Genomic DNA, 22,887 nt, shown 5'->3' on the forward strand with positions numbered 1-22,887 from the left:
CAGCCCCGCGCAGGGTCTGGGGAGGAGGAGGGCTCGCTCGTGCGAGCCTCGGTGAACCTGCCTGGGCTCCGCACAACAACATCAAAATTGTTGAAATTCTGTTTTTAATACAGCCATTTCCAGAGCCTCAAACGGTAGTACCCAAAGGAATCTGAAAAATACCCCGCAGGGCAGGGGAGCGGGGCGTGCCCCGAGTCGGGAGGCTGCAGGCGGCCGCACCGGCGCAGCTGGGCCAGAGGAGCTCCCCCGGGGCGGGGGCCGAGCCTCCCCGCCTCCCCGCCTCCCCGCCTCCCCGCCTCCCCGCAGCCGCGGCCCCCGGCCCCTTGCGCACACCCCCTCGGTGCGCACACCCGCGCGGCCGCGGGGTCCCGGGCGGGGGCGGGGCCGGCAGAGGCGGGGGCGGGGCCTGGCGGGGCTCGCGGTCGCGGCGGGCGGGAGGCGCAGGCTGTTCAGTCTCCTGATTGGGCCTGGACTGGGCAGGGGGCGGCGCCTTGGGGCGGCTCTGCGGGCCGGCATTGGGCGCCGGGCAGAGGGGGCGTGGTCCGGTGAAGTCAGTTCCGGTTGGTGTAAAACCCCCGGGGCGGCGGCGACCGGGCTTCAGATGCTTCTGGGTGGCGGCGGGGAGAGGTCCCGAGAGCTCGCGTGCGCGCCTGGGAGTCGAGCGCTAGAGCGACCCGGCGAGGGATGGCGGCCACCGGGACCGCGGCCGCCTCGGCCACCGGCAGGCTCCTGGTGCTGCTGCTGCTCGGGCTCACGGCGCCTGCCGCGGCGCTGGCCGGCTACATCGAGGTGCGGACCGGGCGGGCGCGGAGCGCGGCCTGCGGGCGGGCGCCGGGGGCCGGGGGCGCGGGGGTGGTGGGCGCTGCGGCGGGCTGAGCTCGCCTGCCCCGCCCGCCCGGCTTGGCGCGGCGCTTAGCGCTGGAGGTCGAGCCGCCTCCGCCGCCGCAGAGGCCAAATGAAAGGCATCGGGGCGCAGGGGGGCGCGCGGGGGGCGCGGGGAGCTCCGGGCGCGGGGGGGAGCGGGGGGGCGCGGGGCTCGGGGAGGGCGCGGGGAGCTCCGGGCGCGGGGGGCGCAGCGGGGTCCGGGCACGCGGGGGGGGGCTCCGGGGCTCGGGGTGCGCGCGGGGGGCTCGGGGCGCAGTGCGTGCGGGGGGGCGCGCGGAGGGCGCGGGCCGCCCCCACCCTCACCCCCATCCCCGCCCCCATCCCCATCCCGCCCGCCGCGCCGCCGCCTCCCCGGGGGACCTCTGCGCCCTGCGGCCCCGGGCCCGATGCGGGGCCCCTGCACCCTGCACGCCGCGGACGCCGCCTTTGTTGGCGGGCTGCCCCTGCACGGCCGCGGGGCCCTGGGGACGCTCGGGCCGCCCCGGGAGCAGCGCCGGCACCGGGCGGCGGGTGCGCCTCCCGCGCCCCCCTCGGGAGGACCCGCCGCGCGGGCACCAGGCCTCGGGCGGCTTCGGCCTCGCGGACCCGGGAGGGGCCTCTCCCGCGCCGGCCTTGCCCCCCCTTTTCAGTGGGTTCCAGCGACGACGAGAGGAACCGACGACTACGCCGTAAAAACTCTGCTTTCATCCTACTTTTTTTCCCCTTTTTTGGGGGGGTGGGGTGGGGGTTTTTCGGATTTAAGCGGCAGCTGCGATGCATCGGACAAGCCCAGAAACCTTCGTGCTCCGCGGTGGTTCAGGAGCCGGGATGCGGGATGCGCGATGCGCGGCGGGGCCGAGGCCGCTGCGGCGGGGCCGGGGTCGTCGGGGCCGGGGCCGGGGCCGGGGTCGGGGCCGGGGTCGGGGAGGGGCCCACGGCCTGGCCCGGACCCTGCGGCTTCGTGAAACCCGGTGTGTTCCTGGGGGAGACGTGCAGCTTTTATTCTTACTTGCCTTCTCGAAATAGTGCTTGAACTGTTGGACCCGAATGGGTCTCGGGTGTAGCTTTTTTTTTTTTTTTTTTTGCTTTCTTTTTTTCTCCTTTTTCTCCACTCTTCACTATTTCTAAAATTACAATGGCTTTCTGCACGTTTGGCTAATTTCAGAGAGAAGGGATTGCATGACCTAGGCATCGGCCGAGAAGTTTCCAGTAAAAACCCCAAGTTAGAACGTGTTCTACAGAATGTTCAAACATCTGCAGGGGCAGATACGTCTAATCAAGAACACACCTCCGCTGCGGCGGCTTAAAACGTTTGTACTCATCCTGCTTAAAGCTTTATGATTCTTTGCAGGAAGGGGGAAGGGAAGTCGTATTGTAAGTAGAGTTAATGTTTATATACACATGTTTGTAGACGACCATTATTTTGTTTCCACACAATGGTTAGATTTCTGTCTGTGATCCCCCGATGGGATGTTGCAAGCTAGGTCAGCAGGATGCGAAAGGAAGGAGAAAAAAAAAAAAAAGGATTTTTGTCTGGAACGTAGAATTTTTAGTCATGGTGTCAAAAACCATCCTGCTCCCTCTTTTCCCTCACTTCCCCAGGGGATTCGTAGTTTAAGGCGCCAGTAGATGCACAGTAAAGGATTGGTAGGTTTTAAAGACTAACGTCCTTTCAAGTTTAAGCAGAATATTAACACCTGTATGTGTGCCTGCAGAGAAGGAAAAACCAGTTGTGGATTAAATTCAGTTGTTACCCACAACGTTGTTCCATTGAAAAGGCTGGCTAGTTAGAAGGTAGGAATTAGACATTTCCCTAAAATGGTTTATAAGTGCTGTTTTAGGCTGACTTCTGTTCTTTGGAACTGTATTTTTGACCACACTAAATGATCTTTCAGATCATTTTTCCTTTCGTCAAGTGGGCAGAATTTTATTTGTGCGTGTTTCGTTTCATTTCATTTATTTGCTGTCAGGCAAAGGACTGCCTAAACCTTAATTTAGATGAGAATGGCCTAAATCGGGATGTCTTTGGGAAGGTCTTTATTGAGATTAGCCAAAGGGATTCTAGCCAAATCCCTGATCAAGTTGCTTGGCGCAGAATTATTGATTGGCGAATCTTTAGTGTTGCTCGGTGTGGACTGAATTAATCTCGCAGAATTATTGATTGGCGAATCTTTAGTGTTGCTCGGTGTGGACTGAATTAATCTCTTACACCTGTTTAAAAAGAAAAACCTGCCTCTGTACCGAGGTCATCTCTTTTAAATCCGGGGTATGTTCTGTTGTGTGCATGTTCCCATTCGGGATTCTCCGATGGTATTTGTGCTGAAACTCTGCACTCTGTAACAATGGACATTGATGCTTCCGAGAGCCAGAACTCGGGTTCATTCTGCTACATTTAAAAGAGGGCCATTTGACAGACAATTTTCAGGAACCTCAGATAACAAGGTATGACAACTGACTTAGAAGATAAAGAAGGCTTTGTGTTGGTATTCTGAGTGGTATAGGGAATGTCTGATTATGATTTGGGGAGATGCCAAGGCTTCTGATAGGATTAGCAGTCATCATTTTATCATAACTACTAAAAATCTTTTGATAAATATGATAAATTAAGTCTTTGCAATCAGGTCCTTCTGTCATAGAGGGATTTTGTTTCATCATCTAAAACTGGGCTATATGACAGTTTAAAGGCATGTGGCTACTGAGCTTGCAGTATGATTGAGGGAAGGAGTTTTCCACTTTATTTAATTTTAATTAATTTGACATTTAAAACTGATAGTTCAGGGACTGGAAAACTTTTAACTGTTTTTGTTAGAATTTGGTTACGTGGATCTACTTTTTGAACTGTACATTTAATGAAATCTAAATGCAGATCAAGTATTTCCTATGCAAATTTAGCATTTGAAATGCATTGTACTGTAACATGCACACCAGATTTTGAAGATTTACAATGAAAAAAATTGTGAAATATCTCAGTAATTTTTATATTGATGATGACATCAAAATGATGGTATTTTAAACCGTGGCTAAGTAAAATATGTTAAACTTAGTTTCACCTGTTTCTTTTAATCTTAATGCGGCCACCTGAAAATACAACATATATAGCTCATATTATACTTCTTCTAGACGATGCTAATTTAATGTCTTGCCTGAAATTGATCCAGCATGCTTTTAAATGTTTTTTAGGACAATTTTAAGTGTCATTTTTTTGGTTACTTTTTTCAATTAAAAATGTTATTTAGGGATCCCTGGGTGGCGCAGCGGTTTATGGCCTGCCTTTGGCCCAGGGCGCGATCCTGGAGACCCGGGATCGAATCCCACGTCGGGCTCCCGGTGCATGGAGCCTGCTTCTCCCTCTGCCTGTGTCTCTGCCCCTCTCTCTCTCTCTGTGACTATCATAAATAAATAATTTAAAAAAATGTTATTTAAAAAGAAGTTCAAACTTACAAAAATAGCGAAAATGGTACAAATAACTCTCATACCCAGAATCACCAGTTAATGTTTTTCCTATTCAGCATTTGCTTTATTTTTTTATTCTTATGTATTTTTTGAAGTATTTGAGTTCCATTCATCCTGCCCCTTAATTCCTTCACTTTATATTTCCTGAGAACTAAGGAAATTGTCTTACGTGTTAGTACAGTTATCGATTTAAGGAAATTTGACATTTATATGATCTTAAAATCAAATCTGTCCATATTCCAGTTGTCAGTTGACCCAATAATGTTTTTTATAGCATTCAAAAACATAGTTTTTTTTTAAAGCTGAAGAGCTTAGAAGTCTTGGCAGTAAAATGTGAAGGGTTATTCATGTTTTCCAAATATAAAAAACAGATTTTTAAAAAGGATTTATTATTTTAGAGGGGGCAGAGGGAGAGGCAGGATAAGGGAGAGAATCTCCAGCAGACTCCCCACTGAGTGGGGAGCCTGTTTGGGGGCTCAGTCTCATGATCCTGAGATCATGACCTGAGCCCTAAATCAAGACTCGGTTGCTTACCTGACTGACCAGGTGCCCCTAAGAATCAGATATGTTTAACTTATCTGATGTTTTGACTTTGGAAAATCAAAGCTTAAGCCTTTCAAGATCTTTAATTATGTTTTTCACCCTTTCTGAATTCTTGGGCTTCTGCACTTTTTTTTTTTTTTTTTTTGGTAAGATTTTATTTTTAAGTAATCTCTACCTCCAGTGTGGGGCTTGAACTTACAACCCTAAGATCAAGAGTCACATGGTCTGTTGACTGAGCCGTCCAGGCTCCCCATTCTGCACTTTTTCTTTCTTTCTTTCTTTAAAATTTTTATTTATTCATGAGAGAGGCAGAGGGAGAAGCAGTCTCTATGTAGGGAGCCCTATGCGGGACTCAATCCCTGCAGCCCAGAATCACGCCCCGAGCCGAAGGCAGGTGCTCAACTGCTGAGCCACCCAGGGGTCCCTGCACGTTCTTTTTGAAATAACAGAAGAAAAATTTTATAGGCAGTACACTTTCATTGTAAAATTTAAAAAATACAGATGAATGAAAAGGGAAAAATAATCTCAAAATATATCTTCCAGGGAAACCTCACTGTAAACATGGTGTATACCTTAGTAGATCAAGTACATATATTTGGTAAAACTGGCATATATTGCATATTGGAGTTGGTACCTAGCAGTTACTACTTTGAATTGTCCTAAAATGAACTACTGTAAGAAAATCAAGTTTTCTGTGTGATAAAAGGTAGGGATAAATCTTTGTACTCTAAGTGTAGTTTCTGGGGGTCATTTGAGAGAGAATTTGAAATTGTCTCTATTCCATTTTTAAGAGTTGTTTTTTAGTGAGATAAAGTAGATTACCTTGATGCTTAATTAAATTTAGTATTGTATACCTTGATCTATGGCCTAAGATGGAAAGTGGACCATATCGGCCCATTCAAATAGAAATAGGTTCTAGTCCTTTGTACAACTAATTATTTTTGCTCAATTTTTTTTACATAAGCTCATGAAGGTTTTTTTTTTAATTTAAATAGAAATAGGTTCTAGTCCTTTGTACAACTATTTTTGCTCAATTTTTTTTTACATAAGCTCATGAAGGTTTTTTTTTAATTTAAGATTTTATGTATGTATTCATGATAGACACACACAAAGAGAGAGGCAGAGACACAGGCAGAGGGAGGAGCAGGCTCCATGCAGGGGAGTCTGACGTGGGACTCTATCCTGGGACTCCAGGATCACACCCTGGGCAGAAGGTAGGCGCTTAAACCACTGAGCCACCCAGGCTGCCCTGAAGTTGTTTTTTTTTTTAAATGAAATGTCTTTATAATCTTTTTATTTTTCAATTCATTTTATTATTAAAAAAAGTTTTAAGAGAGAAAGGGGGTGGGGAGGGACAGAGGGGGGGGGAGAGGATCTTAAGCAGGCTCCATGCCCAGCACAGAACCCAACATGGGGCTCAGTCTCATGACCCTGAGATCAAGACATGAGCTGAAATCAAAGAGTTGGCTGCTTAACCAATTGAGCCACCCACGCTCCCCAACTATAATCTTTTTTTAAAATAGGTTTTCATTTGTTATTTAGCCTATGAGTGTTTGTTGAATCACTGTTGTTAGGTTCTGTTTATTTTATTTTAAAAATATTTATTTATTGATGAGAGAGACACAAAGAGAGGCAGAGACATAGGCAGAGGGAGAAGCATGCTCCCTGCCGGGAAACATGTGGGACTCGATCCCAGAACCCCGGGATCACACCCTGAGCCAAAGGCAAATGCTCATCCACTGAGCCACCCAGGTGCCCTGAGGTTCTGTTGTAGATGCTAAATGCTACAGTAGTAAAAAACAAATATGCATAGTGCTTTTTACTCTACAGGATGCACTTGCCTGTGATTTCAGGGCCGCACCCTCAGAGAATCTCATTGAGTACATCTGGGAGTCTCAGTTTTAAATGCTCCCCAGGTGATTCTTGTGTGCAAGTACAGAAAAACAAAACAGCAGCCTACAAAAAACCCTAACAGAACTCTTTTGGGCACATTATCTTCTTAGTCTCTGTGGGCAGCTTACTGAAGTCAGTATTGTTATCCCCACTTAAAAAGGGAGTCCGTAGAGGTCAGGGGCTTAAGGCCATGCAGCAGGGCCCAGGTACGAATCCATCTGTCCTCTTCTAAGTCTGTTGCTTTCTTTCATCTGCGTCAGGGTGTTTCATAAGGTCTCTCTTGTGGTTGCAGATCTCCTTTTCTATCTTCCCTACTACCAAAAAATCTGATATAAGTATTTGCTTTAAAAGAAATTAATTTCATAGAAGTTAGATATATCATGAACCAGTATATGCCAAACTATATACCAAAGTGGTTATCTTTGAAGGATATGATTACAGGAGACTTTGTCTTTTTACATTTTCCGTGGATTTTCCAAAAACTTCTAATGCCTTTTTATATAATGTGCCATCGTGCTTGGGCTCTCTCTTGCTCTCTCTCTCTAAATAATAAGTTTGTTTCATCTTTGTATTCTGCAAAATTTAAGGAAAGGAAATTTAAAAGCCCCCCCCCCCAGTTGGTGTGTGTGTGTGTGTGTGTGTGTGTGTGGTGGAGGAGGGGGAGTCTTATCAAAGTCAGGGTATGGGATTATTTGGAAGAGATTTACAGTCACTGGCCTAGCTAGTTGATAGACAAACCATAGGAGGAGGTTGATGCTTATCACTGACTGGGATAAGATTGTGGTCCAGAAAAAAGTTAATCAGCATTTGGAGTGGGACACCTGTGAGATCGGTTAACTGAGTAGCTCTGGGCAACCTTTCCATTCTCCCTTTCGCAGCCAAACACCTCTGATGGTTACAGATCGGATGTGGTTCCAGAGGACATGCTGTGGTATGATAATGCCCAGGGGAGGAGGGGACTATCTCTTCCTGTGTATCTCCCCTAAAGGGTGAAGAAATCTTTCTCAAAGCCCACCAGCACAATTCCCCTCAAATCTTACTGGACAGAATTGCACCAGATGCTCCTAGCCAAACCGGATGTTGGCAGGGGAGCGGTACTGCGGGCGGGTTGGGTTCTGTTGGAAAAGTGCTACAGTAGTTGGGTAGATGACCGCATGTGTGCAGCAAGGGCATTCTCTGGTTGCTTGTAGAACAGGTGGGCAGGCAGAGGTAGAAGCAGGCTCCATGCAGGGAGCCTGATGTGGGACTCGATCCCGGGTCTCCAGGATCACGCCCTGGGCTGAAGGTGGCACTAAACCGCTGAGCCACCCGGGCTTCCCTCATGCAGGGTATTGATTAGGATCTTGGCCCTTCATTTTGAGGGCTGTTGCTGTCTAGAACAGAATGGCTGGAATGATAAGGAATATGAAGAATTTGACATGAAACATGGAGAAACTGTAAGGGAGATATTTAGCTTGGGAGAAGAAGAAAGTGTGGGATTTAGTGGTGGTGGTGAAGAAGAACATAAGCCTTTTAGAATATTTTATAGTTTGTTTCTGGAAGGCTAAGTAGGAAACTGAAGCAGAGTTTTTCCGTGGAGAAATGAGATGAAAAGACTGTAGGACATGGTTTTATTTTACTCCCTTATGAATATTTCCAACATATTATGGTAGAAATACAAAGATACTCCTATATACACCACCCAATTTTGTTAAATTTTAACACTTCCCATATTTGCTTTAGCCTTTTTTTTTTTTGAGTACTAAAACATAGATAAATAAAACATTACAGTAGAAAGGCCTCCTTTGAACGTTTTCCAATCCCATTAATCTTTCTTTCCAGAAGTAACTCTTATCTTGAGTTGGGAGTTTAGCATTCTCATTCATGTTTTCATGCTGAGAGACGTCCCTTTCTTTTTGGATTCCAAAGAAGTTTGTTCAGGTTCTTAGAGTTGTAATAAATGTTTATCAATGCAGCGCATTAATTGTTTGAACATAATTATGATTTAAAAGCTAAGATACTTGAAGTGGAAGTGAAGGTAGCCCCGTCCTCCTGAAGGTGCCAGGCATACATGGCACCATTGCAACCCTCCCTACATCAAAAGCCCTTGAGTATTTGAGTATTTTTTAGTATATGTGCTGCCGAAGTGAGCACTGCCCTTGAGTATTTTTGAGCTTTTTAAAATTTATAACTCAGTGTATTTTCATAAAACACATACTGATGTAACTACTGCCAAGGTAAAAAATAGGACGTTCCCACCCTAACCGCCCCCTCTAGTAATTATTACACTGACCTTTCTGGTAATTATTTATTCTTTATAGTTTTACCATCCAACCATTTGTCCTTATTCACTGTAGTTAATCCTGCTTTCTAGATTAATATAAATGGAATCCTTCCGTATGTATTCTTAAGTATCTGGGCTCTTTCACTAAGCTTGTTTTTGTTAATTTTTTTCCCCCCAAGTAATCTCTATACCCAGTGTGGGGCTCAGACTCACGGCTCTGAGATCAAGAGCCACATGCTCTTCTGACTGATGTAGTTAGGTGCCTTTCTTTCACTAAACATGGTTTTGAGAGTCATCGGTATTGTTGAGTGTAGCTGTGTAGTGTTCCAGTGTATGAAGAAACCATGATGTGTTTTGCTAATGGACGTTTGGGATGTTTCCAGTTTGATATTATTGGGATACTGCTCTGCTCTTTGATTTGCCTTTTTACTCTCCTAATGATTCCTTTGGAGGAAGTTCTTAATTTTGATGTCTAACATATCTCTTTATTATTATTATTGTGATAGGTGTTTTTTTTTTGTGTGTGTACTATTTGAGAAGTCTTTTCCTACCCCGAGGACATAAAATTATTCTCCTACATTGTCTATTTGGAGCTTTTTATTTTGCCTGCCACACTTAGAGCTACAGTTTACCTGGGTCTGATTTTTGTGTAATGAGAAGCACGGGTCTTTTTATTTTTATCTTTTCCATATGGGTATGTGGCCCATACCATATGGCTATCCAGCTTGCACCATTTATTGTCAAGGTCATCCTTTCCCTTCTGTTCTCCCATGGCGCCTTCGTTGTTAATTAATATCTCTGTATGGGTGAGTCTGTTTCTCGGCTCTCTTAATCATTGATGTCTGTGTGTATCTTTGCACCAAGTCTATACTCTCCTAATAACTGTGCTTTATAATGAGATTCTATATCTGCTAGAGCATGCCCTTTTACCTAGGTTGTCTTTTAATATTGTTTTGACTATTTCATAATTTTTTTCTTATATATATATATTTGCTGCATATGACTGAAAACAGTCACTTGTCAGAATTTTGATTGAGATTGCACTGAGTCTAGTTAATTGGAGAAAAGTTGATTGTTTTTAATGTTGAGTCTTCCAGGGGCACCTGGATGGCTCAGTTGGTTGAGCGTCTGAGTCTTGATGTCAGCTCAGGTCTTGATCTCAAGGTTGTGAGTTTGAGTCCTGCACTGGGCTCTGCGCTGGGCGTGGAGCCTACGTAAGATATATATATATTTATACATATATATAAAGAGAGAGAGAATGTGTCTACTAATCTAGAAACATGGCACATACCTTTATTTAGGTCTTCTCTCATTACTCTCAATCTTTTTATAGCTTTCTGTATAGAGCTCTTGTACCATCTTGTATTAGATTTATTTGTAGGTATTTGGTTATTTTTAATGCTGTTGTAAATTTTTTGTTGTCCTTTTGTTGTGGTTGTGGAAATGCAGTTGATATTTCCAAATTGACTCTGTATCCAGGAGACCTGTTAAATTTGTGCACTAATTCTAAAAATTTATTAATTTTGAAAATTTCTGAATATGTTCTGTGGATTTTGACAATTTTTAATTTTTTCCCTTCCAGTTCTTAGAGCTTTAATTTCTTTTTCTTGCTTTACTGCACTGGCTATGACTTGTAAAATGTTCAGGAAAGTGGTAGTAATAGCTGGTATCTTTATTCAGTTCCTGATCTCAAGAGGGAAACTATATTTCACCGTTTATGATACTTGTGGATTTCTTTGTAGATACCATGTCCTTTATTAGATTGGGGAAGAGCTCTTTTATTCTCTAATTGCTCAAGATTCTTGTCAGGAATGAATATTGATTATTTTTCACTTTTTTCTCCAAATGATTAGATGGTCATATGATTTTTCTCTTTAATTTTGATAGTGTGCGGGATCCCTGGGTGGCGCAGCGGTTTGGCGCCTGCCTTTGGCTCAGGGCGCGATCCTGGAGACCCAGGATCGAATCCCATATCGGGCTCCCGGTGCATGGAGCCTGCTTCTCCCTCTGCCTGTGTCTCTGTCTCTCTCTCTCTCTCTCTCTCTCTCTCTCTGTGTGTGTGAATATCATAAATAAATAAATAAATTTAATTTTGATAGTGTGAAATATATATATATATTTTGATAGCGTGAAATATATTGATTAATCTTTTAAATATGTAAGCATATTATGCATTCCTGAAATGAGCCAAACTTATTTATTTTCTGGATTTGGTTTGCTAAAATAATATTCAGGATTTTTGCCTCTGTGTTCAATAGTGGGTTTGGGGGTACCCAAGGTGGCTCAGTCACTCCCACACTCACTCTCTCTCTTGCAGAAATCTTAAAAAAAAAAAAATCATTTAAAAAAGTGGATTTTTTTTTTTTTTTTTTTTTAAGTTGTAAAAAGGATGCCTCAGTGGCTCAGTTAAATGTCTGACTCTTGATCTCAGCCCAGGTCTTGATCTCAGGGTCATGAGTTCAAACCTCTACTTAAAAAAAAAAAAAAAAAAAAAAAAGTGGGTTTAACCTGTTTTTTTATAACATATCAGGTTTTGGTTTCAAAGTTCTATGGCCTCAGAAAGACTTGGAGAGAGAGGTTATTGCCTCTTTTTTTATTGGCATTATTTTTTCTTTTAATGTTTGGAAAAAATTTACCAGTGAAGCCATCTGGACTTTTATTTTTGGTAAGGTTTCCAAGTATGGATTTAATTCATTTACAAATTATAGGATTAGACCTATCTTGTGTGAGTTTGGTTAAGTTTCTCTAGTAATCTATGACATTGGACTTTTTAAATTGATATTGTTTGATCAAACTTGTTTATAATACACTCTTAGTAGTCTTTGTAATATGGGTAGAATCTGCAATGATGCCCTCTTTTTTCATTCCTCACTTTGGTTATTTTTGTGTATTTGTTTTGCTTTATTTAGTCACTCCTGCAAGTGTTAAGTCTTTTTAAATAATCAACTTTGGGCTTTGTTGATCCTCTCTGTTGTATGTTTATTTTGCATTTTCTTCTATTTTTTTTTTTTTTAGATTTTATTTTTAAGTAATCTCTACACCCAAATCAAACTAACAGCCTTGAGCTCAAGAGTCGTGTGCTTTACAGACTGAGTCAGCCTTCATTTTACTTATTTCTGCTGATTATTATTTTCTTTCTACTTTCCAGGGGCTTAATTTATTCTTTTTCAAACAATTTGATATGACTGCTGAAAAATTTCTTTCAGCCTTTCTGCTTTCATATTAATTTAAAGCTATAAATTTCCCTCTGAACAGGGCTTTAGCTGCTGTTCACAAGGGATTTTTTAAAAGTTATTTATTTATTTAATTAATTTTTTAAAAGTTGAGATGCAACTGACCTATAATATTGTGCAAATTTAAGGTGTACAGAGTATTGGTTTATATACTGCAATATGATTACCACTGTCATGTTAGTTAATACCACTATCACATAATGTAATTTATCTTTTTTGTAGTAAGAACAATTAAGATCTAGTCTCTTAGTAGGTTTGAAATTTGTAATATAGTACTATTGATTATAATCACTGTGCTGTGCATTGATCTCCAAAACTTATTTACTAGTTGTTAAATTTGTACCCTTAAAGAAGCATTTTATTTTTATTTTTAAAGATTTTATTTATTTATTCATGACAGAGAGAGAGAGAGAGAGAGGCAGAGAAACAGGCAGAAGGAGAAGCAGGCCTCACCCAGGGAGCCCGATGTGGGACTCGATCCCAGGTCTCCAGGATCACGCCCTGGGCTGAAGGTGGTGCTAAACCGCTGAGCCACCTGGAGTCTGCCTTGGGGCTTGATCCCAGGACCCTAAGGTTACAACCTGAGTCAAAGTCATACACTTAACTGACTGAGCCACCCAGATGCCCCCACCATATAAATTTTGATAAGACTATTTTTATTATCATTCAGTAAAAAATTGGTTTTCCATTATAATTCTATTTTTTTCTCCATGGGCTATTTAGAAGTACATTTGCTGGGGCACCTGGGTGGCTCAGTCAGTTAGTGTCTGTCTCTTGACCTCATCTCAGGTCATGAGTTCCTCCAGGGCATGAGTTCAGGCCCCACTCCTCGCTCCTGGATGGGCTCCTCAGTGGGCATGGAGCCTACTTAAAAGCAAAAAGTACATTTGTTAATTTCTAAATATGGGGGATATTTCTGATTGTCTTTTTGTTATTTAATCCAGCTTAACTGCATTGTGGTCAGAGAACTAGTCTGTATGATTTCAGTCATTTGGAATTTGTTGAGACTTGTTTTATGACTGATTTATGGTGAAAGTTTCATCCTGCTCATGAAGAAAATGTCTATTCTTCAGTTTTAACTTCTGATTTTTTTTTTTTTTTAAACTTCTGATGTTTTGTATGTATGTGCTGGTCATGTTTTTTATGTTCAGGTTTTTATCCTTAATGATTTTTTTTCTCCTTCTAGTTTTGACAATGTTTGTTTTATTTTGAAGCTGTTTTTAGTTGTGTACAGATTTAGAATTATTATTACTGTTTTTAAAGATTTTTATTTGAGAGTGAGAAAGAGCACAAGCCAGGCAAGGGGTGGAGGGAGAAGCAGGGAGCCTGACATGGGGCTCAAGCCTGGGATCATGACCTGAGCTTAACCGACTGAGCCACCCAAGTTCCCCCAGATTTAGAATTACTATCTCTTCCTGAAGAATGGAATCTCCCATAGTTTCCAGTAATATTTTTGCCTTTATTAATACTTTGTCTAATAATATTTCTATATGTTTTACATGTGCTGTGGTTTTCTCTTTTGTTAACCTAGCACTTGTGTTTTCTTGGAATATTTAGTACATTTACATTTAATGGGACTGCTAATATGCTTGGGTTCTCATCTACCATCATATTTAATGCTTTTTGTTTGTTTTGCCAGTTCTGTGTCTGTTTTCTTAGTTAATCCCTTTGGAACTTGTTACTGTTTCACTTCTCTCTCTTATTACTTTGGAACGTATTTATATATCTATTATTACTTAGTGGCTACTTGAGAAATTTCAGTATCTGTCACTTACCAGTGTCTTACATTAATTGGTATTTTTCTCCTCTTCCTGGACAATAGAAGACTTTAGAAGACTTTAATTCCATTTAACCCCTTCTCATCTCTTTTGCCATGGTTGTCACGCATGTTCATTTTAAACCCTGGAGGACGTTACACAAGCCATGTTTTATACAGTCAAGTGAATTTAGGTCGGTGGCTATTGACTGGAGGCATTATGAGTATCATCTGGGAAACTTTTGCAAAATAGAGATAGCTGGCTCCAATTTGGACAAATGACATCAGGATCTCTTGACAGAGGGTCAAGCATTAGCATTTCCTAAAAACCCCTCACGTAATTCACACTTGTAGTAAAATTGAGAGGCTCTGATATAGATTTACATATTTATTCTCATTTTTTATGCATCTCTGACCTTTCCAGGATAATTTTTTGACTCCAAAACACTTTAGAATTCTAAGGGTTGGTTGGCTAGTGATGTATTCTTTCACCAAATATCTTTTCCATTGTCCTTCTTGACAGAGATAGGCTCATTGAGAACAGAATTTTCTTTCCTCATCTTACAGCATTTACTCCATTCCTGATATTTTGTTACCAATATCCTAATATGGAATATTATCAACAACTTGAATTTGTTGTCAGCATAATTATACTCTTTTGAAAATAATGTGTTCCTAAGTCTACTTTTAAGCTTTTCTCTTTGAATCTGGTTTTCAACAATTATGCTATTCTATACTTAGGTGTAGTTTTTTTTTTTTTTTTTAAAAAGGTTCTCTTTGGGGTTTCTGAGTGGCTCAGTTGGTTAAAGGTCTGATTCTTTTTTTTTTTAATTTTTTTTAAATTATTTATGATAGTCATACAGAGAGAGAGAGGCAGAGACAAGGCAGAGACACAGGCAGAGGGAGAAGCAGGCTCCATGCACCGGGAGCCCGACGTGGGATTCGATCCCGGGTCTCCAGGATCGCGCCCTGGGCCAAAGGCAGGCGACAAACCGCTGCGCCACCCAGGGATCCCTAAAGGTCTGATTCTTGATTTCAGCTCAGTCATGATCTTGGGGTTGAGGTATCTGCTGGGTGTGGACCCTACTTACTATTCTCTCTTCCTCTCCCTCTGTCCCTCCCTATTTGCCTGCTCTCTCTCTCTCAAAAAAGAAATTAAAAAAAAAATATTCTTGTAGACCTGCTTGAGTCTGTGGTTTGATGACTTTAATCAGTTTTAGAACATTCCCAGCTATTTTCTTTTTAAGTATCGTTTAAAAAATTATTTATTTATTTATTCATGAGAGACACACAGAGAGTCAGAGACACACAGGCAGAGGGAGAAGCATGTTCCCTGCAGGGAACCTGATGCGGGACTGGATCCAGGGACCCTGGGATCATGACCTGAGTCAAAGGCAGAAGCTCAACCTCTGAGCCACCTGAGCATCCCTTTTTTAAGTATTTAGATATTGCTTCCACCTAATTTTCTCCTTTCCCATGGGACTCCAAAAACAAACATCTTAGACATTGCCACTGTGTTTTCTGTGTCTCTCCAGGCCTCATTCGATAGTTTTTCTTCTGGCCCATCTTTCTGTTTACTAATAATTATTTCAACTATATTTGATCTGCCTTGAAGTCCATCCATTGAGTTCTTATTTATAGTTAATATAGTTTCAGGTTTTTTTTTTTTAACTTTTATTTAAAGATTTTACTCCTATATTTGAGAGAGAGATCGCACAAGCTAGGGGGAGAGAGGCAGCGTCGACTCCCCCCACTGAGCAGAGACCCCAATTTGGGGCTCGATCCTAGGACCTTGGGATCATGACCCGAGCCAAAGCCTGACTGAGCTGCCCAGATGCCCCTGTGGTTTCAGTTTTACAATTAAAATTTTAAAAACATTAAAAAAAAGTTTTTTTTTTTGAGGTTTGGCTGTTACTCCAATTATCATACTATATAATATTAGTTTTAGTAAAAATGTGGCATGCTTGGGGTGCCTGGGTGGCTCAGTGGGTTGGATGTCTGCCTTTGGCTCAAGTCATGACCTCACAGTCCTGGGATCGAGCCCAGCATCAGGCTCCTTACTCAGCCGAGAGCCTGGTTCACCCACTCCCCCTGCTGTTCCCCCTGCTTGTGCATGCTGTCTTGCTTGCTCTCTCTTTCTTGCTGTCAAATAAATAAAATCTTAAAAAAAAAAAAAATGCTTCATGAATTTGTCTTCCTTGTGTAGAGGCCATGCTAATCTTCTCTATATCATCCCAACTTTAGTATATGTGCTCTGAAGCAAGCTCCCGACAATCAACATGGAGGTAAAACATTGCAGTAAGTGGTTCTTACTAATCAGAAAGCCAAGGAAAAACTCTTCTAAGGCCCTCAGTTTCTCAGCTATCGAACCACTATCAGTAATTGTCCTTTATGACTCAGATGTGTATGATCTATCTCAGGGACCTATTTGCCACTTCTTAAAATCTTTTATTAAAAATGACTGAGATTCTGGGGTACCTGGCTGGCTCAGTTGGAAGAACATGTGACTCTTGATCTTGGGGTTGTGAGTTCAAGGTCCACATTGGGTGTAGAGATTACTTAAAACAACTATTTTTAAAAAGTGACTTGAGATTCTAAATTGACTCCTTACAAATGATAATTAAAGGCAAGCTTTAGAATGTATCATGTGTTAAAGAAGAAATACAAAATCATTGAGAAAAATTTAGACTGTTACAGGTAAAGCAAAACAAAACCAAAAAATTAACCGATTAAAGAATTAAAGTATTTACCATTTGGATAAATAATTTATTTTCCCACTCTTTTTATACATCTTACTTAAAAACAATGGATATTACCCGTTTCCCTCCCATTTGACATACTGAATAACTTTCCAGGGTCTTAAATATTATACAATACTTTTGGTTGAATCACTCTGTGGTTTGGGGATTTTGAACTCCCTGCATTTAAAAAAAAAATTAGTATTATTCTTTTTAGCCGATGTTACTAAAAAGTAACATGATTAAGATGGAGCAGAACACACATACTACATGTTGGTGCATTTGGAAAAATGCCCCAGAACCCTTCTCTACTTGCATCCTGGGGTCAGCTCTCTGAGGGGACAGCCACCTGGGCAGGACTGCCCTTCCAAGGCTTAGCAAGGCTTAGGAGAGGGGTGCCAGAATAGACCAGCCTGTCACAGGGTCCTCTGCATTCTGGCCACTGGACTTCTCCGTGGAGGTCTTCCCCAAGCAGGGGACAATGTATATGTGGTAAGAGCAGAGCGTTTTCTTCATTAGGTGTGGCTGGTCACGAAAGGGACAGCTGTCCAGGTTGGGCTGGGACTTGGTACATCTGGTTCGGCCAGTCTTGGCGCCCAAGAAGTAGTTCATCCCAGCCACAACTTGCTCGTGGAGGCCCACCCCCTGAGCGCCACCTGCAGTGCCCTCGCTCGCCTTGTTGGACTTGGTTAGGGCAAAGTTTGACACCTGCCGCGCATCCTCCTCATTGACATGGTCAGCTGCCCACGGGGTGCCCACCATTGGAGACCGGCTCCTGTTCATGCCAGGGCTAGGGAAAGGGACAGGGCCAGGGTGGCTGGCAGGGTGCGCAGGGGCCCAGCCATAGTGTGGATGAAGCTTAGAGAGGAGTGATCCAGCAGTAGCCCTCCCTGCATTTTTAAACGTACAATGTTTATACACCCTAAGTCGCTTCCATACCCTGAATATGGAGAACTTAAAATGATGCAGACGTTTCCAGTTACTGCAGAAGAATGCTGTTGACCATCAGTGGTTGGGTATTTGCAGTATTGGAATTACAATTTGAATATATGATTGCATTTTGCTCTTATATTATAAGAATAAGTGAGAAAATGGGAAGCAAAGTGCTTATTGTATTGATAAAAAGTACGTGGCTTAAGTGTTGGTTCTTATGTGGTGCTTTCTGGAGTCTTTGAAGTTAGGGGACCACTCAGTGGGCTCCATGATGTAGGAAAGTGAGGGAATGTTTTTATGTATTTTATTATCACTGTTCTTTGAAAAGATTTTGAGTGAGAGAGTGAGCAACCATGTGGGGGTGGGGGTCGGGGGTGGGGGGAGTGTAGAGGGAGAAGCACACTCCCCCTGAGCAGGGAGGCCCAGTGGGGCTTGAGGTGGACCTCCATCCCAGGACTGTGGGATCATGACCTGAGCCTGATGCCCATGCAGAGGTCAGTCTCAAAACCCTGAGATCATGACCTGACCTGAAATCAAGAGTCTGATGCTTAACTGCCTGAGCCACCCAGGGGCCCCTGTTTAAGTAGCCTCCAGGCCCAACCTGGGGCTTGAACTCATGACCCTGAGATCAAGCGTTGCATGCTCTTCTGACTGAGCCAGCCAGTCGCCCCAGGAAGGAGTGTGTTCAGATGCTGGAATTAAGTTTTCAAGGATATTTTTTTGTCCTGAAACACTGGGAGTAATTGAGATTTGTAGAAATCATTACCTTTCTTGTAGCAAAATCCCCAAATAACATGCATATCTTTGAACTTGCTCATTTTTTTCAAGAATATATTATATATAAAAGCAAGGATCTTCCCATGCTGTAATTTATTTAATTCATTCCTCTGTAATTGGATATTCATATTTCTGTTTTTTCTCTAATGTAAACCGTATATGATGGATAGTGCCTCTTTTGTTTTATCATTTTAGCTGTATCTCAAATTGACATTTAAAAGAACCTTTGGATATAACTTGTTTTAAAGTTGAAGACTTTAAAACCATGGTAATTGGTTCATTTGAAATTCTTCATAGTCATCATTATTAGCCCATATTTATTAAATTGCTGTATGCAGGGCACTGTGACAGCAGAAATAACACTCTAGCTGCAAGCAGCACATGAGTTACTAAGATGATAAATGAAAGAAACCTTTAATGTTGTTGGAAAAGTGATAGTCAACACTTCTCCAGTCTTTTATTTTTTTAAGGATTTTATTTATTCATGAGAGACAGAGAGGCAGAGATACAAGCAGAGGGAGAAGCAGGCTCCCTGTCGGGAGCCTGATGTGGGACTCAATCCCGGGACCCCGGGATCACACCCTGAGCTGGAGGCAGATGCTCAATTACTGAGCTACCCAGGCATCCCTCCAGTCTTTTAAAATAGATGATTTTAACCCAGTTTATCTTTTTTAAAAAAACTTTTTTCTAGGGTTTATCTCCAAATATTTTATATATGCCAGCCTAAGATGAAATGTTTTTCTGAATTATACAACTGAAACTTTTCCTTCCTTCCTTCCTTCTTCCTTCCTTCCTCCTTCCTTTTCTTCTCTCCGCCTCCCTTTCTTTTTAGAGAGCCATTGCACCTGCATGTGTGGGGAGGGGGAGAAGGAGGGGCAGAGGGAGAGGGAGTATCTTAAGCAGGTGTCATGCCCCGCATGGAGCCCAATGCAAGGCTCAGTCTCACGACTTTGAGATCATGACCTGATCCGAAATCAGAGGCTTAACCAACTGAGCCACTCAGGTGCCCCGTAATTTTTTTTTTTTTTATAAAATATGCATAACATTGAATGGTTTTAAAATGGTCAATTTTAAGTGTATAGTTTAGTGGCATTAATTCCATTCACAGTGCCCTGCAACCATCAGCACTATCCATTTCCAGAACTTTTCATCAAACAAACTCTGTACCCATTACCCATTAAATCCCTGTCTCTTCCCCCACCCCAAGCCCCTGGAAACCTCTCTTAACGATTTAAAAAAAATTTTGTTTTCCTTTCTTATTAATTTGCCTATTCTTATAAATGTTCTTATAAAACATTATACTGTTTTCAAAGAAAATGTATCAGAATGGCATTCTTTTTTTAAAGCTGAATAATATTCCATTGTGTGTATATATGCCACATTCTGTTTATTCATTCATCCTTTGATGGACATTTGGGATGTTTCCACTTTTTGCTTATTGTGAATACTGCTGTGGTAAACATTGGTTTATTTGTATCTGAGTTCCTCTTTCAATTCTTTTGGGTATGTACTGAAAAGTGTAATTCCTGGATCATATGGAAATTCTCTGTGGAACTTTTTGGGAACTGCCAAATTGTTCTCCATAGTGGCTGCACAATTTTACATTCCCACCATCAGTGTGTGAGCTTTCTAATTTCTCCACATTCTTGCCAACAGTTATTTCTGTTTTTTTGGGTAATAGCCATCCTAACAGGTGTGAAATCATATCTCATTGTGGGTTTCATTTCCCTAATGATTAGTGATGCGGAGCATCTTTTCATGTTGGCAGTTTGTGTATCTTTGGAGAGATGTCTATTCAAGTCTTTTGCCTGTTTTTGAACTGGGTCTTTGTTGTTGAGTTGTAGGAGTTCTTTATATGTTCTGAATATTCATCCCTTATCAAATATCCCATTCTTTAGGTTGTCTTCCCTCTCCTGATAGTGCCCTTTGTATAGAAGTTTTTAATTTTGATAAAGTCCAATTCAGCTATTTTGTGTCTGTGCTTTTAGTGTCATTATCTAAGGAATCATTGCCAAATAAAATGTGAAGATTTGCTTTGTGTTTTTTTGTTTTGCCATTGTGTTTTCTTTTAAGACTTTTACATTTTGGGGTGCCTGGGTAGCTCAGTTAGTTAAACATCTGACTTTGGCTCAGGTCATGATCTCAGGGTTCTGGGATCGAGCCCCATGTCAGGCTCCGTTCCCAGAGTTTTATCTTTTTAGCTGTTGTGTTTAGGTTTTTGATCCATTTTTAGTTAAATTTTGTTTATGGCTTAAAGTAAGGGTCTAACTTCATTCTTTTGCAGGTGACTGTCCAGTGTTCCCAGCAATATTTCTTGAAAAGCCTGTCTTTTCCCTGTTGAATGCTCTTGGCACCCCTGTCAAAAATTATTTGATTATATATGCAGGTGTTTATTTCTGAGCTCTCCATTGTGTGTGTTTATCTTTATGCTAGTACTACACTGTTTTCATTACTATGGGTAGCTCTGTGGTAAGTTTTGAAGTCAGGAAGCATAAGTCTTCCAACTTTGATTTTTTTTTTTTTCAAGACTGAGATTCCATATGAATTTTAAGATTTCTAAAAAAACTTCTGCAGAAAACACTTGGGATTTTGATGGTGATTGCACTGAATTAGTAGACTGCTTTGAGTAGTATTGTCATCTCAGTATTAAATCTTTAGGTCTTTCACATAAATTTTTGTAATCAAATTGTTTATAATTGATATACTGTGATTAGTTTTTAGTTTATACTATAACTTCCAGGTGTTAGGTTGTGTGGTTTGTTTTTTTTTTTAAAAGATTTTATTTATTTATTTGAGAGAGACAGAGATAGCAACAGAGATAATGAGAGAGAGCACAACCAGGAAGGAGAGAGAGAGAAGCAGATTCCCTGTTGAGCAGGGAGCCCGATGAGGGGTTTAATTCCAGGATCCTGGGGTCATGACCTGAGCCAAGGGCAGACACCTAGCCAACTGAGCCACCCAGGTGCCCCTGGGTGTTAGGTGTTTGATGACCATTAGCTTCTGAAATTAACCACCATCTCTACTAACTGTGATTCCCAGTACATAACCGCCAAGTGGCGATGGAAAGCCTGTATCCTGCAGACAGAAGGTGCCCTGGGCTTCTGTTTTATTTGGCTCCCACCACGTTGGGCTTTATTGTATTTTAAATTCAAATTGAACATCACCGTTTCCAGGGCACCTGGCTGGCTCAGTTGATGGAGCATATGACTCTTGATCTCAGGGTCATGAGTTTGAGCCCCACATTGGGTGTAGCGGTCATTTAGAAATAAAATCTTAAAAAAAAAAATCACCATTTCCAAATAATAAGGATTTTTATATTAAAATTTGTTTCCAGGTTTAAAAAAATTTGAAGACCTGACAGCCATGCTCTGGTAGTGCCGGCCCCCTTTAGATGGAAGGAGTCTCCACTTTTCCTGGGGGAGGTTGAATGTGGGTGCGTTTTTGCCTTAGACTCCTTTCTGCTGCGATCACCTTTCTCTTATCCGTAGGCAGAGAGTTTCCAACCCTGTTGAAAAGAGGAGAAAGAGAAAGCTGGATTGAAATTGTCTCTTGGAATAAATGTTTATTACGGCAGATTTCAAGTGACCTGAGAACCACCTTTCATAACAGAATCTAATTGGATTATCTGATTGACCTCTGCCCTGCCCCCACTCCCTTTTGAAGATGATTGCTGCTTACTGCTCTGTAGACGTCTTTCCTTGTAGCAGCTCCTTTTTATTTATTTTAAATGTCTCTACACAACGTGGGGATCAAAGTCAGACCCAGAGATCAAAGGTCACATGCTATACCTACTGGGCAAACCAGGTATCCCCTCTAGCAACTCTTAAGGAAAATGAGGCTTGATTAGATTCCTCAGAATCGACGTTAATAAAATATCCTCCTGAGCTATCATTATGAAAGATTAATCTTGTGAATTGATACAAGTCATTGAGACTGCAGATTGGTTAGTGTTGTTTTTAAACAATGGAAATAGTAATCAGCGATTAAAATCAGATTAAAATGCTTTAAGTATTGATTTTAAAAGATTAGATGCAAAACCTGATAAGCTCCCGGCCAAATTAAACCATTATATGTGGTTTTATGTGTGTATGTAGTGAATAAAGAAGTTGAACTTGTTACAGAACAATGAAAGTGGAGGCATATCGTAGATCTAGTGGATGAATGGATTTCATTAAAATATCCCCACGGTAATCTGATATTATGAGAGCAGCATTTATGTCTGTCTGCGAGAAGCTATAGGAAATAGAACAGAACATAAACTTCAAGTCCCATTTGAGGTAATGATGGTTACTTCAGTACACATTATTTTTATTTTCATTAAATATTTTATTTATTTGAGTGAGAGAGAGAAAATGAGCAAGCAAGCAGGTGGAGGGGTGGAGGGAAAGGGAAAGAATCCCAAGCAGACTGCATGCTGAGCTCAGCCCAGTGCAG

At 41.8% G+C, this 22,887-nt stretch overlaps 1 protein-coding gene and 1 non-coding gene across 5 annotated transcripts in view; one reads left to right on the top strand and one right to left on the bottom strand.

Annotated features, from left to right (window-relative positions):
* Positions 1-590: 590 nt before the first annotated feature.
* APLP2 (amyloid beta precursor like protein 2) overlaps positions 591-22,887 on the top strand; it is an 81,352-nt gene continuing 59,055 nt past the window's right edge. For all 4 annotated transcript variants that reach the window (XM_055305506.1, XM_055305507.1, XM_055305508.1 and 1 more), the window contains exon 1: positions 591-789. In XM_055305506.1, coding sequence (XP_055161481.1) covers positions 685-789 — 105 coding nt within the window. In that variant the 5' untranslated portion in view covers positions 591-684. The remainder of the gene's footprint in view (positions 790-22,887) is intronic.
* Positions 16,171-16,272, bottom strand: LOC129498035 (U6 spliceosomal RNA). Its single transcript, XR_008662067.1, has one exon. It is a non-coding gene; the product is annotated as a U6 spliceosomal RNA (small nuclear RNA).

This window comes from Nyctereutes procyonoides, unplaced genomic scaffold (genome assembly GCF_905146905.1).
Source record: "Nyctereutes procyonoides isolate TBG_1078 unplaced genomic scaffold, NYPRO_anot_genome, whole genome shotgun sequence".
Taxonomy (NCBI): Eukaryota; Metazoa; Chordata; class Mammalia; order Carnivora; family Canidae; genus Nyctereutes; species Nyctereutes procyonoides.